Here is an 18,905-nt window from a genome sequence, read left to right as displayed (position 1 = left end):
AGGTTCCTTTATTTTTGTTTTTTTTACTGTTGACCCTTCAAAGCAAGCACCACATTGAGTCACAGCAAATGGTATGTTTTGTATTAAAGGTTTGTTTGTTTTTTAAGTTATAAAATTGTATTTCTTTTAGGTACTATCTCAGTTTTACATATATACTTACAGCCTCACTGTGAATAGGATGCACAGCAAAGAAGAGAGCCGTGACAAACGCCAGTCGACCATCCTTGAATACAGCTTTGTCACACGTATACATCAGGACAAGAGTCACCATACAGTGTAAAATTACATTCACTGCATGGAAATAGAATGGGTTCATACCAGCCAACAATATATTTAGCCTGTAAGAAAACAGAACAGAACCATAATATATATAACTAGGCCATACAATCCTTGCAATGGCAGAACATCATTCACACACATTAAAACCAGACGAAATACGTAATTTAGAGTATAGGCTGTTAAATTAAAAAGGGTAAAATTGCTCAGAACATCTGGTTAATCTTGATAAAAAGAAACCACTCCCTGCTGCAGCCTCCTCCCACCACTGCCTTTTGAAATGTGTGGTTGAATTTGGCAAGTTTCACTGCAAATGAAGTAAGAGGCTAACAACACAGACTTGAGTTAAGCAGCTCATAGATACGTGCTTTACATACTTATTCCTGGGTAAATCATGCACTTCAACATGAAAGCTGTGCCATTTGTGCCCTTTCAACACTGACACCTTCCACACAAATCTAAGTTATGTGGTAGTTTTATGATATGGATTCATTAAGATTAACCGTTTTTTTCTCCAAAAAAAATCACTCACCTTTCTGTAACTGTTGCTCTTCGAGATGTGTTGCTCTATCAATTCGTTAGGTGTGTGCGTGCGTCATGTGCACGGATGTTGGAAACTTTTTCCCTAGCAGCTACCCGTCGGGCCGGCTGGGGAGCCCCCTGGAGTGGCGCTGATATGGCGTTCTATACAAGACCCTGCCGGCCTGACCCCACTTCAATTCCTTCTTGCCGGCTACTCCAACAGAAGGGAAGGTGGGGGGGAATGAAATAGATACGAGCGACACATCTCGAAGAACAACAGTTACAGAAAAGGTGAGTAACCGTTTTTTCTTCTTCGAGTACTTGCTCATATCAGTTCCAGTTAGGTGACTCCCAAGCCTTACCTTGGAGGTGGGGGAACCGCAGACTGAAGAATCGCTCTGCCAAAGGCCACATTATCACGAGAGTGCTGGACAATGGCATAATGGGACATGAAGGTGTGCACCGAGGCCCACGTAGCAGCCTTGCAGATTTCCTGGAGGGGAACGTTTGTCAGAAAGGCTGATGATGATGCCTGAGCTCTCGTGCAGTGAGCTGTGACAGCAGGCGGAGGGACATTTACCAGGGTTGTACCAGGCACGGATACACGTGGTGATCCATGAAGATATCTGCTGGGAGGAGACCAGTGCGCCTTTCATCTGCTCCACGATGGCGACGAACAACTGGGTTGTCTTACAGAATGGCTTTGTTCGGTCTATGTAGAAGGCGAGCGCCCTCCTAACATCCAGCGAATGGAGGTGTTGTTCCCGAAAGTCGGCGTGTGGTTTGGGTAAAAAAAAAGTAGAAAAAGTGTCCTGACTTACATGGAAGCGGGTCACCACTTTTGGCAGGAAAGCTGGGTAAAGTCTCAGCTGAACTTTATCTTTATGGAATTTGGTATAAGGCAGTTCACACGTGAGAGCCCGTAGCTCGGACACTTGACGTGCTGGCCACGCGGAAGGCGACCTTCCAGGAAAGACAGAGGAGCGAGCAGGAAGCCAGCGGCTTGAAAGGAGGGCCCATAAGGCAGGAAAGAATCAAGTTAAGGTCCCATGTAGGCACAGGCTGCTTCGCTCGAGGATGGATTTTTTCCAAGCCTTTGAGGAAACACCGCACGACTGGGTGTGCAAACACCAAGCACTCAGCCGCTCCTGGGTGGAATGCAGAAATGCCTGTGAGGTGAACCTTAAGGGATCCAAAGGCTAGGTGCTGGTCCTTCAAAAACATCAGGTAGTCTAGGATGCACAGGACTGAAGCCTGGAGCGGGGGCACCCGCCGCTGAACGCACCAGTTGGAAAACCATTTCCATTTAGCTTTGTAAATAAGTCTAGTCGAAGGCTTGCAACTTTCCAGGAGCACCCACTTTACCGAGTCTAAACACTCAGCCTGGTTCAAACACGGATCCTCCAGACCGTGAGGTGGAGCGAAGATCCAGGTGTAGGAAACAACCATGGTTCTGAGAGATGAGGTCGGGGCTGAGAGGTAGACGTAGGGAAGCCTGAATTGACAGGTCCAACACTGACGTCCGCCTTGTCCCGGCAGACCTTGAGGCGCACCTTGTGGACCAGCGGAAATGGCGGGAAGGTGTAAAGTAGTTGGTCCAACCACGTGATCAGGAAGGCGTCTGTGATTGAGCCCAGGCTGTGACCCCAGAAGGCTGGGCACTTCCTGTTGGTCCATAAAGTGAACAAGTTGATTCGGGGAAACCCCCAAATGCGGAAAACAGAATGAATGATGTCCAGGCGAAGCGACCATTCACGCGTGAGAAAACGCCTGCTCAAGTTGTCTGCCAGTACATTCTGGACACCCGGCAGGTATGAGGCTTGAAGGGTGATGGAATGGGCTAAACAGAATTCCCAAAGAGGAAGGGCTTCTTGGCAGAGCAGCAATGACCGGGCTCCGCCTTGTTTGTTCAGATAGAACGTGGCCATGGTGTTGTCTGTTAGGACTGCTACACAACGGTCTTGTAAGTGGGGAAGGAATGCTTGGCAAGCAAGGCAAATCACCCTGAGCTCCTTGATATTGATGTGCAAGGACAGCTCGTTTTCGTGCCATAAACCCTGCGTTGTCAGGCTCCCAAAGTGTGCCCCCCCCCTCCATCCCAGAGCAGATGTGTCTGTAACCAGGGTCAGGGTGGGTTGAGGGAGTTGGAACAGGACCCCAGCACCCACCATACAGGGATCCAGCCACCAAACCAGGGAATCAAGTGTGCGGCTTGCGACTGTGAGCACCACATCTAGATTGTCATGGCCTGGTTAATATATCGATACTAGCCACGTCTGGAGAGGCTTGATCTTAGTCTGGCGTGTTGCACCACGTAGCAACCTGAGACACTGCCTCACTGTGGTGGTGGGAAACCTGCAGAGGTTGGTAATTATGTTTGCCAGAGCCAAGTGGAGGAAAGCCCGTGCTTGGTTTGCGTTCAGGACTGCCCTGATGAACTCTATTGTTTGGGTAGGGAAGAAGACAGATTTGCTGATGTTCAGCATGATGCCCAAGTGACTGAACATGTCCATGATCAGTTGCACTTGAGACCAAACTTGTTAGTGAGATCGGCCCTGTATAAGCCAGTCGTCAAGGTACGGGAAGACGTGCACATGATGTCGGCAAAGAAAAGCTGCCATCACCGCCATGCACTTGGTGAAGACATGAGGGGCTGTACACAAGCCAAACAGGAGGGCTGTGAACTGACAGTGTGTCTTGCTCACCACAAAACAAAGAAAACGCCTTTGGGGCAGGGTAACTGAAATGTGAAAGTAAGCATCTTTCACATCGAGGGCGGCATACCAGTTTCCCTGGTCCAGTGAGGGGATAATTGTGGCCAAGGAGACCATGAAGAACTTCAGGTTAACGATGTGCTTATTGAACTCCCTGAGGTCCAAGATGGGCCTTAGGCCTCATTTTGCCTTGGGGATGAGGAAGTAGTGGGAGTAGAAACCCTTGCCCCTGAGCTCTCGAGGCACTTCCTCCAATGCCCCTAGGGCCACGAGGGATTGTACCTCCTGGATGGGGAGTTGCTCATGAGAAAGGTCCCTGAAGAGGGATGGGGAAGGAGGGTGGGAGGGCAGGGTGGAATGGAAATAGATAGAATATCCCACCTCTACGTGTGGAGGACCCAACGGTCCGATGTAATAAGGGACCAGGCATGGTAGAAACGGGATAGACAAGTTATGAAAAGGATAACTGTCCAGGGTAAGAGCTGGTAGTCCTTAGAACGCTTAGGGCCCAGAGGTGGCTTGGATTGCCCTTGACCCTGCCGGGGGGGACATGACAGTCTACATTGAGGGCACCTGCTTCTCCGACAGGAGAAGTCCTGCCTGGGTCTAAGTGGGAAGGGGTGTTGTTGGGTGGTCTGGGGTTTAAACGGCTTCCTTTGAGTAGCCGGGGTATGCATGCCTAAGGATTTAATAATATTTCTTGTGTACTTCAGGGTATGCAGGCGGGAATCAGTTTGCTCTGCAAATAGGCCCTGACCATCAAAGCAGAGATCTTGTGTGGTGTGTTGCACCTCAAGTGGAAGACCTGATGACCGGAGCCAGGCGTTTCGACGTATAGCGATGCTGGATGCCAGAGTGTGTGCAACAGCATCCCCAGCATTGAGAGAATCCTGAAGGGAGGTTCGAGCTACCAACTTGCTCTCCTGAGCAATGGCCCCCAGTTCCGTACGAGCCTCCACTGGAAGAAAGTCTTGGAACTAAAGGACCTCAGACCACGAGTTGGAATTGTATCTACTGAGGATTGCAAGCTGATTCGCAATCCATAACGAAAGGCCACCAGTAAACTTTTCTTCTGAAAAGGTCCAGCCCTTCGCATCCTTTGATTTGGGGGCGGGCCCTTGTTGGCCCTGTAACTCTTTTGCCTTCACTGTGTCTACCACAAGCAAATATGGGGCAGGGTGAGTAAAAAGTTATTTGTATCCCCTGGTGGGGACAAAGTACTTTCTTTCCACCCCTTTGGCTGTAGGGGGGATGGAGGCCAGAGTTTGCCAGAGAGCTTTGGCATTGGTTTGGATGGTTTTGTTCATGGGGAGGGCCATCCTGGAAGGTCCTTCTGGACCTAAGATGTCCACAATAGGGTCCTCCTCCTCCATAACCTCCTCAGCTTGGAGGTTCATATTTAGGGCTACGTGCCTAAGTAGTTCTTGCAGGACTCTAAAGTCCAGGGGTGGGGGCCAAAGGTGCACGTGCCAGCCATGGCCTTGTCAGGGGAAGACGAGGATGACACCACTGGGGGAGTTGCATTGGAAGTGGCCCCTTGGTCTGCTGTGATCAGATCTTCCTGGTCGCCTGGGCTAGCTTCTACCACAGGGGCTGACTCCATGGGTTGCTCCAGATCTGAAGGAGGGAGGCTGAGGATCGCCTCAGGAGGCTGGGCGCCTGATTGTGTCGACGAGCGGACAACGGAAGGGGCACCCTGGACTTGATATGCCCAGGGAGTCGCCAGCGGGACACCGAGGGGTTGTGACTAAGGCTTCCTGGGCCTGACTGGGGAATGTCCAAAGCTCCTGAAGTTCTCCCCGATCTACTGGAAGGGGATTGGGAGTGTGACGGTCAAGGGAGAGCAGTGCGCAAATGGAACATGGAGGGCACCGAGTCCCTTGACAGATGAGGGTCGTACGGTGATCGGTGTCATAAGGCTGACCATGATCGCGTGGAGACCGGTGCCGCACCAGGGAGACCGGTGCTGACATGGAGATTGGTGCTGCGAAGAGGATCAGTGATGAGCGATGGGTCAGTGCCATGGTAACAGCCGGTACGGGGACTGGTGCCCCGAACAGTACTGGTCCGAAAGGTGCCGCGAGGTTGCTGAGCGCAATCTGGACCTTGAGCAGGACCATGTTCTGGCCATCAACGGTGACCTCGAGCGTAAGCAGCTTCGAGGTCGGGACTATGGGACCAGCACCGCAAGTCTAACCGGTGTCATGAGTCAGACCAGTATGTGGAGTGGTGCTGGGACTCCAAACGATGCTCAGACTCAGAGCAGCAAGGAGATGCTGGTCTGGGAGCTGACGGTATGAACATCACCGGTTTAACCCTTGACGGTACTGGGACTCAGGCTGGAGATGGTGCCTGAATCGGGGACACCAGTGCCGTCATTTCAATAAACCCTCTGGCGGCCTCAAAGGTATCTGGAGTGGAAGGCAATGTAACCTCCTCCACTTGTAAGGTCCTTTGTGGCATGGGACTGGCTTGAACAGACCGGGGCCTAGCCGCTTTGTCAGGTTTAGAGGCCTGGTCCAAAAGTTTGCTCAGTTGGGGCTGCAGCAACTGCTTCGGGCCGAACGGAGGGTCCTCCCAAGGCTTGCTTTTTCAGAGCGATCAGGGAGTGGGAGCGGTGCCGGAGTGGATAACTTTGGGGCCTGGGAGATCATCATTCCAGAGGCGGGCGCGGGATCTTCTGTGGTGCTGTGGCCAGTACCGTTGGGAGAGCACTGCACACCGAGGTGCTTGATCCAACGTCTTCGGGGGACACAATGTGGACTCCATGAGGAGCTGCTTGAGGAGGATTCCCTCTCTTTTCTTGTTCGGGGCTTGAATGCTTTGCAGATCTTACACTTTTCAGCCTGATGGGCCTCCTCCAGACACGTAAGGCAGGAGACATGGGGATCACCCATGGGCATGGGTTTGTTCAAGATCTGCAGGGTTTGAAGCCCTGGGACAGCATGCCCCAGAGCCCCGCAGAGCAGTCACCCAACTACACTTAACACTAAGATAACTATCAACAATTAACTAACAAAGGTAACTACTAAGATAAGAGAAAGCTAGGGATTAGTGGAACATTTGACAACAACGGACCACTGTTCCAACAACCATCACGGGTGGTAAGAAGAAACTGAAGGTGGGTTGGGCTGGCAGGATCTTATATAGAGCGCCATATTGGCACCACTCCAGGGGGCTCCCAGCCGGCCCAACGGATAGCTGCTAGGGAAAAAAAGTTTCCAACATCCGTGCACATAGCGCGCACACCCCTAACTGGAATTGATATGAGCAAGCACTCGAAGAACAACTGGTATCTTCGCTTGTGACCAATTAAAGCCATGATTCAGCAACCTTTCCTGTTTCACTTTAAATCATGTGAGTCATATCACTGAGGTCAAACAGGAATACTCTTGTTTAACTTTAAGTCTGAGTTTATGTGCTCTGTTAAATCAGGGTCTACACCAGGAATCCAGATGCAATAGAAACCACTCTACCATCAGAAATTGTTTTTGCAGAATGTTCAGTGACAGGACACATTAGTTGCTATCCCTTCAGGTTCTCTCCTGATGAGACAACAGCACTACTCATTATTTGTGACTGCCACAAAAGGAAATACTGACTAACTGCTAAGAATTTCTTTTCACAAGCTATTCATAAACTTGTCTCCTCACTGTACTTACTGTCAACTTATTTAACAGTTTTTAACAGGATTTGTTCTACATACAGTTGAAAATAGAATCAAATTAAGTAGAATTAACCATATTTGTCTATTTGGTTATGTCTTCTAGATCAGCGTTTCAACAACTGGTTCATGGACCGGTGTCCCTGAGATCTCTCTGACACAGTTTAGGAAGGCAGCAAGCCAGTCCTGGTATCAAAAAGGTTAAGAAACACTGACCTAGATGACACATACAAACAAGAAAGAGTTGGAATTAAAATGTCAAAGGAAATTTTTAAAGATGACAAAAGAAATGACACCCAATAAAATCAGTTCAAATACTTTGCATGTAGACTAAACCACACATTTAAAGGGCAGCAATCCCTATATTTGCTTTTACTAAGGGTCAGACTGCAGTTCCCCATGGCTTGAGAGCAATGCCCTTGACTTGTTATTACTATGTAAACACGTTGGTTTTTCTGAATCAGATGAGAATTGCCGAGTTTGTGAAGCCCAGACATCACCTGTTTTTTTATAAATACTTTCTACAGCTTACAATTGATAGAACTTCATCTATCCTAGGCTGCATTTTGACCAGTCAATCTAACTTTAACAGGGAAGGAGTCTTACTTGTGTATTCCATTTTTGCTCCCACAGGAACACTTTGGAGGAGTCACTGAGCTAAAGGAGTTTGGGGAAAATACAACTTTGGCATAACCTAACCCTGGACTTTGAAGTAATGCTTTATGCAACTATATTTTGACAGGACTTTAATTCATATGAATGATCAAAAACTCTTGAATAAAACCTTTTTTTCTCCCTTGTGAGATACCTACTCCCTGAGCTTCACCTCTGGTACAAGCTGCCCTCCCACCCATCACAAAATGAGAAAAAAGTAAACAATACATTTAAACCAAATTTCAGTCTAAAATATACAGTAGCATCATGCCCTTCAGGGCTAAATGGTACTTGCAATGCACAGAGCAGAGTGAGGGGCAGTCCTGCCCTGGCCCAAGGGACCATTCTGTTGCAGAGTGGCAGTCTTCTTGGAATCCCCAAGCCTACTTTGAGTGCCTTCATGGGGAGATATTTGTCCTCAACCCCCATCTGTCATGATGATACAGTGCTGGTAGTGGGAACCATGTGCCTCCAAGGGAGTAGGTAATGTAGTCTTTGCACTCCTCTCAGTCCAAGGACAGCACACCAGTACCTGATCATTAGGCAGAGTACACATCGGGGAGGGAATGCTCCTTGAATCCATTCCACTGAATGCCCAGCAAAGGGCCAAGCATCACTGGCCTACAATAGGAGAGATTTACCCAATGTTGTTTCTTTAGAGTAGCTGCTATGTATGAAATAGCAATAACCTAATAGTCTGGCTATTCCTTTTTTTAAAAAACAAAACAAAACAAAACATTACTACGATAAGCCTTCCATTAAACTGTAAAATCTGAGTAGGAGTATGCACGCGTGTGTGTGCATGTATTATATATAATTTGCCATCTTTGGTGGTCCATGAACATTAAATGTGAAAATATGCAGGTGTTGTTTCATTTCTGCTAAGGCTATTATTTGTCATAACAAATTAGGTCAAATGGTGAAGTAAACATTCTTTTGTCCTGAAACAATCTCACTAGAAATCTTTTGAAATGTTGATAGTGGTTGCGATTGTTATACACAGTATGTGTGCACAAATATAACACTTCAATCAGCCAAAAATCCATCCAAGCTATACAAGCTTCACAAGGCTACACAGTAGGCTCACCTACTGTCCAAGGGAAAGGGCAGCCTCCTACGTAAAGCCAAAAAACTCCACAGCAGAGTGCTGCAGAGTAGGAATGGGGAAGTTGACAAAAGCACCTCCCCTCCCAACCCACCAGGCCCTAGTCTGGGTCCAGTCCTCTCTTCACCTTTTTCATTGGGCATTATTATACTATTAAGTATCCACTGTGCATAGCTCAACAAGTGGGAGAGAAAAGGGGTGGGACGGTTAAAATAAGGAGAAAGATCCTTGCAGTCCTTTGAAATTAACTTCCAGTTGAAATGAAGGCCTCTCAAACCCCAGTTTAATGGAAAGAAGCATCTGGAATGCCCCCATTCAGGAGTAGCATATAGGTGTGCAAGGTTTTCTCTCTGACTTATCCAATTGTAGACTGGCCTTCAACTGAGGAAACCTTTGATTTCATGTCATACTTTTGTAATTTTTTTAAGCTAGGAAAGACCATTAGGGTCTAAGAGTCTGACCATCCTGCACATCCCAAGCCATAGAACCTGACTCAGTAGAAATCCTACATCAAGACCATAACGTCTATGGTTGAGCTAAAGCATATATTTTAGAAAGATATATCTCCAACCGTGTCTTCTCCTTGGCGGAGTTGAGCTCTGTAAGGGAACTCCAATAAGGAAGCTGTGTCTTCGGGCCAACCAGATCCTCTCAATCTTTCCTCCTTATCAGCCAAGGAAGTTGTCCCCTAATAGCATTCCAATGATATACGCGGGAGGAAGAGGGTACACAAAAAGAGTACCATCACCATGGTATCATCCCTCCCACCCTGCAGAAGACCCTGTGTAGCATCTCTGTGACTACCTGACCCTGTGGCTCGGGAGTAGGGCATCTCATCTGGCAAAGCTCTGACTAATCCTTGGCCCCTCTTGAAAAAATATATAGGAGAACCCACTGGAAGTTACTGGCAACATAGGGCTTGATCTTTCACTACTGAAGTCAATGGTGCTTTGCCAGTCTACTAAATGGAAGCAGAATCACAGCTAAAGACTGCAATAGTTTACACTGCTACTCATTCTGCAATTCGGAAATACACCTGTGTACCCCTCATGGAAGAGGAGGTTCAAGGGTGACTGTTAGGTGAGGGATTAGGCCATCCAGGTACTGGTGAACAGCAGTTCAAGAACAAAGGGCCTCCAGGAGACTGCGGGGGGGGGGGGAGGGAGAGAGAGAATCCACAAGCACGAGGAGGTGTAACTGCTAGAATCTTCTAGGGGGGAAATGGCCACCCACCCCATACAGAATGAGACAACGCACTGGAAAATTCATGAGTAGAACTCTCTGGCGTGGGTACTCCCCCACCAAGGAGAACTGAGCTCCAAGATAATTCCATGCTGAAGCAGAGACTCTGGCCTCAACTCATCACTTTGTGTCTAAGTATTGCAGCATATATAGTTCATAGCTCATAGCATCACACACTGCTCAGAAACCATTGCCAAACCCATACACAGACGGAAGAGAAAAAGCAGCATTTAATCTTGAAATTCCTTGATTTGTTAGTGTAATAAAATCTGTTCAAGGGTGTATCCCTTTGGTTTGGGGACAGCTTCCAAAGGATCCCTAATCATGTAACTGAGCCTGGTAAGTTACAGCTCACCACGCTACTGTGTGGTGTAGGATGGACCTTTCTCCTTATGGCCCTGTCCAGCGGAATTGGTAAGAGCACAATCTTGCCCTCAGGAAAAGGTATTCTTTCCCATGCAGAATGATGAAAGCACATGAATCCTAATGTTCATCTCCTTCCTTCATGGGGAAAAACAGAAAAAACTGCATAACCCTCTACTGCTCATAACTTTTGACCCCAGTGTTCAGCCTTGATCTCTATGAAACATTGCAAAGTTAAATAGAATTCAGCAGATTAGCTTTTTTTTTTTTTGGACACAGAACTAATAGAAACTTGAGAGTGACTTAAAAATGGAATGTGTTTGGGAAAGCTAGTTATGTCATATATAAGCAACAACACCATTTGGCACTTGTATAGTGCTTTTCATTTATTTAGACACAAATACCCACTCAGCCATTTCTTTTTTTAAAAATTCTCATGATTTAAAAATATTGTAAACCATAATTGGAGAATCTGTGTTTTTATGGACCTTGTTGCTTTCCCTGGACAGCTTGTGTTTAGTTTAATCTGTTTTATTATTTTCAACAGACTTACAAAAATAGAACACTGTATGAAGTGGAAATACATAGCATAATGATGATAATTTGTCACAGCAAATAATTCTCAATGAAAATTCTCAGTTATAGGATCCCAAAGCTCATTACAAATCTTGGAGAGATGGAGTTTTAGATGCAGGCTTTTATATATCTGTACAAATTAATGTAATAGGGGATGCCAACTGAGCAATTAAGCTTTTTCTGGTTTTCCATTTTCTTTACATCTTCACATAAATCATGAAATTATATCTGAAAATGGCCAACTAGGTATGCCAGTGCAAGATTTTACTATACTGTACTATAAAGTGGAGTCTGCTTACAATGAACTCTAAGAATGCATCTACCATATGCTAAAATATATGTGCACCTGTATTCTAACAGTGGTCCACCCGCACCAGTGCTAACAACTGTTAAAGTGTTAAATAGACAAGGTTCAAATATTTTCTTCCAGTATATCATGAAAACCCATAGTAACCAAAAAATGCCCAAGCCCTACTAGCATTTACACCAGAGGTGGGCAAACTATGGCCCACTGGCCACTTCCAGCCCACAGGACCGTCCTGTCCCTGTCCCTTCCCCTGCTGTCCTCCCTCCCCTACAGCCTCAGCTCGCTCCACCGCTGGTGCAATGCTCTGGGTGGCAGAGCTGTGAGCTCTTAGGGCAGCGCAGCTGTAGAGCCAGCCTGACCCAATGCTCTGTGTTGCATGGTGACGGCGGCGTGGCCTGGCTCCAGCTGGGTGGCGCAGCTCTAGTGCCACTAGCCACCGGTGCTCCAGGAAGCGTGGTAAGGGAGCGGGGGGGGGGAGGGGTGGAGTTTGGATAAAGGGGAGGGGAGTTCAGGGTGGTGACCAGGGGACGGGGTGTGGATAAGGGGTTGAGGTGGTTGGGGGAGGAACCGGGGGTTGGATGAGGCAGGAATCTCGGTGGGGGCCTCAGGAATGAGAGGAGGGGTTGGATCAGGCAGCGGAGGTCTGGGAGCGGTAAGGGGACAGGGAGCAGGGGTGTGTGGACGGGGCAGGGGTCCCAGAGGGGCCGTCAGGGAACAGAGGGGACTGGATGGAGCAGGATTCCTAGGAGGGCAGATAGGAGGTGGGGGCCGGGCCACGACCCCCTCTCCTAACCAGCCCTCATACAATTTACAAAACCCGATGTGGCCCTCGGGCCAAAAAGGTTGCCCACCCCTGAATTACACTGTGGCTAGCACTGATGCAGTTGCACTATTGTTGGAAGATAGGTATCATTTTTCAAGTGCAGAACACTCTGTATTAGTAATTCTTTAGTGCTACTCCACTTTGAGTTTAGTGAGTGTAAGCCCCAAAGGACTTCTTCACCACCACAGTCTTTTATAACTGGAGGCAGCCACACTAATCCTCTTAGAATGTAACAGCTACCATGTACCAGACAGGTACTGAAGTTTGTACTCCAATGAAAACACTTTCCCCTTTACCTCTGCTCTGCTGTAGAGAAGAACAGAAGTTTCTACTAAACCATGGCGGTATGGTTCATCAGGAGTGACAAATATGAATGTGCAATATTTATGGGTCTTCACAGGCAAAAACAGCAAAAAACTTGGGCTGTTCTTGATATTCAACAAACTAATGCAACCAAGATTCACATGGTTTCAAGTTCTGACTTCACATAGTGGCCTAACAATTAAAAAAAATTGACCCACTGTGGCAATGTACAAATTGACAATATAGTAGAACACTTTATAGAGGTGTTGAATAATGAAGAAAAGGGCAACACACATCAGAGGCTACCTCTAAAATTATTCTCAAATAAGGTTAAAACCACAAATGTATAGCAAATTCATGTATAGCAAAGCTGTTAACCAAAAGGCTCTCTATCTTTCAGGAAATATCACTGCACTGGTAGAGAGATTTCCAAAAGTAGATGCTTTCCAGCCCCATCAGATTACTTGTCTACTCACTTGAAAGAAGACCAGGATTAAAATGTATTCAAAAGGACACAGTCACAGTGATCAATCATCAGTAACAGCAGACAGTACTAGTGAAGATTACACTGGAGTTATTCTGCATGATCAAGGGTAGATTTCAAACCAGATGGATGTTAGAATTTTTAATTGAATTTGGAGTAACTTATTACATAATCTTTCAGCTCTGACTTCCAGTCTCAGCCTGTTGGTGAGAGTGTAACAAGTGAGAGCCAGACAAACTAAAAGGGGGAAAAGAAGCCCTGGCATAAGAGTCCAAAACACAGGAGGCCAAATGCAAAGAAATGCCACTAGACAATCACAGCACCAATCGTAATTCATTTTAATGTACTCAAAAAACATTGACGAGGCTCCTCCAGCTGGGAAGAAAGGTTGGTCCAAAGCTCAGCTTTATAAGGAAAGGAAGGAAGAGGAAAATAATGGGTGAAATTGGTATGAAAGGAATGGAATGACAAGGTCAGAGAAAACACCTGAAAAATAAAGCTAAACAGAAAATGCACCAATGAAGACAGCACCAAATATCTGCTACTAAGTATTAAATATTCCACTCTGGTTCACTTTCCTCTCAGAACACAAGAACTAGGGGTCACCAATTAAGTTCCCTGTAAGCTGTGTGGCCATGCAGCAGCCTATTTAGCGCTGCGCAAGCACTCAGAGAACCTGCCTGGCTGGGACCTGCCACAGCCGGGGTAGGGGCACCTATCCTGCAGCTCCCACCCCAGAGCTGCCGCAGTAGGAGAGGTGCCTCTCCTCCCCAGCCCAGGTGCTGCTGCAGGGAGAGAGAGCTGGAGCCCCAGAGTACCTTTCTCTCCTCACCGTAGCCCCAGAGTACCCTGCTGCACCCCAAACACCTCATCCCCAGCCCCACCCCCAGCCAGAGCCCTCACCCTCCCCAGACACACACACACACACACACCCCAACCCCCTGCCTCAGCCCTGAGCCCCTCATCCCTGGCCCCACCCCAACCTTCTGCCCCAGCCCAGAGCTCCTTCCCATACTCCGAACCCCTCAGCCCCACCCCCACCCCACCATATTAATTTTGTTATGTGCACCAATATGAAAGTGATGTGTCACACATCACCTCCATATTGGCGCACATAACAAAATTCATTCCACACATGTGCGGGAAAAATTAGAGGAAACACTGGTCACCAAATGAAATTAACAGACAGCAGGTTTAAAACAAACAAAAGGAAGTATTTCTTCACACAACACACAGTCAACCTGTGGAACTCTTTGCCAGAGGATGTTGTGAAGGCCAAGACTATAACAGGGTACTAAAAAGAACTAAATAAGTTCCTCGAGGATAGGTCTGTCAGTGGCTCTTAGCCAGGATGGGCAGGAATGGTGTCCCTAGCCTCTGTTTGCCAGAAGCTGGGAATGGACAACAGGGGATGGATCACTTGATGATTACCTGTTCTGTTCATTCCCTTTGGGGCTCCTGGTTTGGTCACTGTTGGAAGACAGGATACAGGGCTAGATGGACCTTTGGTCTGACTCAGTATGGCCATTCTTAAATATATATGTATTTGGTGAACAACGGTTTAAAATGTGCATCAGTTTCAGGTCATGTATAATAAGTTTCAGTACAGAGACTGATTTTTATGGTCAAATTTAAAACAACCGAAATAGGATGTGTAAAGAGAACACAGCGCTAAGTGTAGTAGCGCTGCTATGAAATGATTGAACAGCAAGTCATCATATCTGGGAGCCTGAGTATTTAGCCTTATAAATTACAGCTCACTCTGTTACTGTGTGGTGTTAAACTGTAACACAATAATACATTGTTACAAAAGTAAAACAAATCAAATCTGGGGACTCCACTTTTACTTTACTTTTAACTCCCTAACATTAAATTCCACCCCACTGCCATTGTCCCCACCCATCCACCTGGAAATCAGAAGGGTTTACCTGTAGATGACTGGACAGTTTGGGTGGCTGGTATGGATTACTTAACATCTTACCTCTTGGCTGTTGTTTAAATCTAACCCAGAGGTTCATAGTCGCTAAAGGTCTGATTCAAAGGAAGTTGTAGTCAATGGGAGTCTTTTTATTGACTTCAGTGGGCCTTGGATCACACCCTCCAAGCTACTGCTGACAGCAATACAGTGCTCTTTGTGAAGCGATGATGTTCTCAGTCTAACTCCCAAGTGTCCATGTCCCAAAAGCCAACACTATTAGCCTTTTTGTTGGTGTACCTCAGCAGAAAGACCAGTGTATGAATGACCAAAGATTTAACTGCTCTTCCACCTAAGAAGGCACGTTGGTATGAAGGAAGCATGCACTACTGCTTTCTTCTACACCAGTTCTGTGGGAAGAAAACTTCAGTCTCCAAGGCTGTCTATCTCCTCATCCATAGACCCAGAAAGTCCCATGACTTCCTCGTCCATCCCCTGGCATTAGCCAAGATGGCCAGGAGGAGGAAGCAGGACAGAGGGTTGTCTGCAGTTGCAAGGCCTTTTTCTGTTCCCTTCACACATCTGAGAAGAGTTCCACTAACTCCTTCTAAGAGAAATGGGTGTTTTGAGGTGTTCCTCTCTGGATCCATTTTTTTTGGGAGGGGGGGAACCCTGTGAACTGCACTTCCAATCCCTTTTTCCCCCACCTTTTGTCCCAAATAATCTGTTGACTTCTGTGTCCCTCTCCATCTTGTGAGAGGGTGAGCCTTTTGTTGGTTTGATGGGATCTCAAATGGGCTTCAGGGGCATGCCTTTCATTTTCCTTACAGGCTGTGTTCACCAAACCAAAGTTAAAACAGGATGACATCTGTTTAATGTCCTTTGAAACTTGTTTTTTGTTAATTCTTGAATTTAGAAGACTTCTTTCCAAGCCTGGTAGTGCTGCTCCTTAAAGAGCAATTCTATTCTGGCGACTATATCAAAGTGCTACTTAATTACTCCACAGATTTGCTGTCTCAGTCATATCCCATTTGAGTGACAAAAGCAAGTTTTACTGTTTTTTGGTTACTAGTTTTGCAGAACAAACAGTTAAGAGTGTGTGAGCTGAGGATTTTATTTTGTCTTTTGCATCAACAGTATTGTTTACTAAGTTCCAAATCAGCAACGTTGTGCAAATCCATGAGAAGCAAGGGTGCGTAACTTAAGTGCCACTGAGGACATAACTGGTCTACAGAACCGCTGTTACCAATGACAATGCACAAGATATATTTAAGCAGGGTGCTTTCTAAGAGACCAGGAGGATCAAAGGACTGGCTGTTAGGAAATTATACACACCTACACACACTTATTTGAACACATTTTACTTGTTTGTAAGGCAGGAAGAGAATGAACTGTAGATCAAATACACAAACCTTAAAAAAAAAAAAAAAAAAAAAAAAAAAAAAAAAAAAAAAAGCCAAGAACTTACATTGAGGATGGGTTGGAGGGACGCACATTGGTGGTTGTTTTTTTCTTGGGGGGTGGGGGTTGGCTTGCTGATGTCCAGATACACAAAAAAATGCACCTAGAGTGTGATTATTTTATTTTTAGCTCAAGGTTCCAGTACGTAGGCTGTTCAACTCTCCTCTTATTGTTCATATTGAGAGCATACACAGAATAAATTATATCCATGATATGTATTTATTAATCTGTAACTTAACTGTATCCTGAAATTAAAGATTTTTATTTTAAAAAAAATTATTTTAGTCTTTCTGCTATAATATGAATTAAGGCAAATAACTTTTTGAAGTTTTTAACTGCTTGGCTTTAACACTTGAGTCCACTGTATTAAGGACTGTTCTTTTAAAATTCTTCTAATGAATGGCGGGGGAGGTCGTTTTTCAAGCAAAATCATTTTCAGAACATGGTAGCTGCTGTCATAGACTTTGTTTCAGTGTCAATTCAAAGTCTACAGGGCATCCCAAATTGTTCCTCTTGATTTCATAGTTACAATAAGGGCATGGCTATTAAAGAATGAATAAGAGAGAGACTAAAATGAGAGTTGCAGATATAATCCCAAAAGATTTCTTTTGAATCTTGCTATAGTATGATCCAAAATCCATACGGTCTCTGAATTATGTGCATAGAACAAATTCCATGGCTGGAATTATAACTTTATTCCAGTGGAGGATAATAAATGGTGCCTCACACAGGAGCTTGCTACTGTTAAAACCCCTTGATCTTCACTTAGACAACATAGCATGGCTGAATGGGTAGCTCAGCCATTACATTCCAACTTCAATCTAATCTGCAAATACACACAATGTACCATTTTTTTAAGCATCCTTAATGATACACTTTCCAGAGATGAGAGCATTAGGATACTATTTTTATTTCAATTTTGCAAAACAGTTCCATTTCTGTTAAGCTTTTTATTGCCAATAGGGTAAATCCACCCGAGGGAAAGTGTCTCTCTACACCAGTGGAACCAGTGACGTTCTACTGAGCAAGAGGGAGACTGGATGTTTATGCAGGAGGCATGCATCCTGCACATGGAGTGGAGGACCACTTGGAGAGAGCCCCTTATGCACAATTCTCAGGAAGTGGGGCCAGAGGACCCACTTCTGCTCAGACCCCATCATCCTTCGCCTCCGTGCTGCTGGCAATAGTGAGGAGGAAAAAAAACACAAAGGTCCCACAGAGGCTTCTTAGGCCTTTGAGCTGAATTATTCTTCACTTTGCAGGCAGGTATTAAAGAAGTAAAATGATTCCTTCCCTGTCCAACACCCAGCCCAGGGACTGATCAAATTAAAACTGTATAGTAAACACTTTGAAATGAATATACTTCAGGATCAAATCCCGAGAACAAAACTAGTCCAACTAACTATCAAAAGAACTACCTGCATAGGTAAATCAAGCACGATTTCATCCTAAATATGTTTTTAATTAAACAGTATCGGCAAATGCTGGTTCAGATTCAAAGACGAAAAATGTATACTGAAACATTTATTTTCAGATACTCTGTTAAAGTTCAAAAACACTTCACTAGTTATCTCATATAATTTAGGCCCTATCCTGCCATCAGATCCATGCATGCTGATCCTGGCAGCAATTAAGTCAATGGGGCTCCATATACAAGTGGTTTTGTCTATGCAAAGCTAGTGCACCTCTTTACGGCAGGGTTCTTGTCTTCAGACCTGCCTGTAAAATACCAAAAACACTTCCAGCTTTTTACTAAAAAAATAAGAAATTTTGTTTTCATTAATGGGTTTCACTATATTAAGGTACCATTTTCAACTAGTTTTTATAAATGGATTAACAAATAACCATTAATTAAATCAGTTATAGAGTCCAACAGGTTTAATAAATTGATTATAACCATGTATATAATACCTTCCACGGATGCGCTTATAGCCATCTATAGCACATACTGCTTGTCTGTAACATGCTTATAAATCTATTATTTATAAACATAACCTTAAAGTGTGACCGTAAGTGTAACCATAAATCTTCTCATAGCAATACTGAGTTCATGACCCTCAATTTTAAAATGTGTTTTATTACAATATATCAAATATTTTATATTATCAAGAATTTTATCAAAACACAGTAAAAAAAGAAATAAGATAACCAGAAGGACATAGATTAATTACATGCACTGATACTAACTCTATCTACTCCCCTTTTTAAAACAGTGGGACAGCTTTCCCTTCCGGATTAGTGGGGCACAACTGTTGGTTCCTTTGCTGCTGCCCAACTTGTCTTTTCTTTTGTAACAGAAAATGTTGCCTGCCTATTCTGCATATGATGCATAAGGGCCATCTAATGCAGAATAGCTGTCTGAGTTTGAATTCAGTGACTGACATGAGAGTTGCAGCTGTCAGACAGTAAGAAATGTAGTATTTAAGGGAGACCCTTTAAGGAAGGTTCTTTTAAAGAGTGTTGCTAATATATTCCTCTCAGAAGTGTAACTGAAAG

General features: G+C 45.3%; 1 protein-coding gene across 8 annotated transcripts in view; it reads right to left on the bottom strand.

Moving 5' to 3' along the window:
* TMTC1 (transmembrane O-mannosyltransferase targeting cadherins 1) overlaps nucleotides 1-18,905 on the bottom strand; it is a 214,191-nt gene that overhangs the window by 193,646 nt on the left and 1,640 nt on the right. For 6 of the 8 annotated variants that reach the window (XM_050918180.1, XM_050918178.1, XM_050918179.1 and 3 more), the window contains exon 2: nucleotides 161-338. The exons of 1 other annotated variant lie outside the window; for it this stretch is intronic. In XM_050918180.1, the coding sequence (XP_050774137.1) occupies nucleotides 161-338 (178 nt within the window). Of the gene's footprint in view, nucleotides 1-160; nucleotides 339-8,132; nucleotides 8,452-18,905 lie in introns of all 8 variants that reach the window. One more of the 8 variants, XM_050918190.1, reaches the window with a different exon arrangement.

The sequence above is a fragment of the Gopherus flavomarginatus genome, chromosome 1 (genome assembly GCF_025201925.1).
Source record: "Gopherus flavomarginatus isolate rGopFla2 chromosome 1, rGopFla2.mat.asm, whole genome shotgun sequence".
Taxonomy (NCBI): domain Eukaryota; kingdom Metazoa; phylum Chordata; order Testudines; family Testudinidae; genus Gopherus; species Gopherus flavomarginatus.
This window is presented reverse-complemented; position numbering and strand designations above follow the sequence as displayed.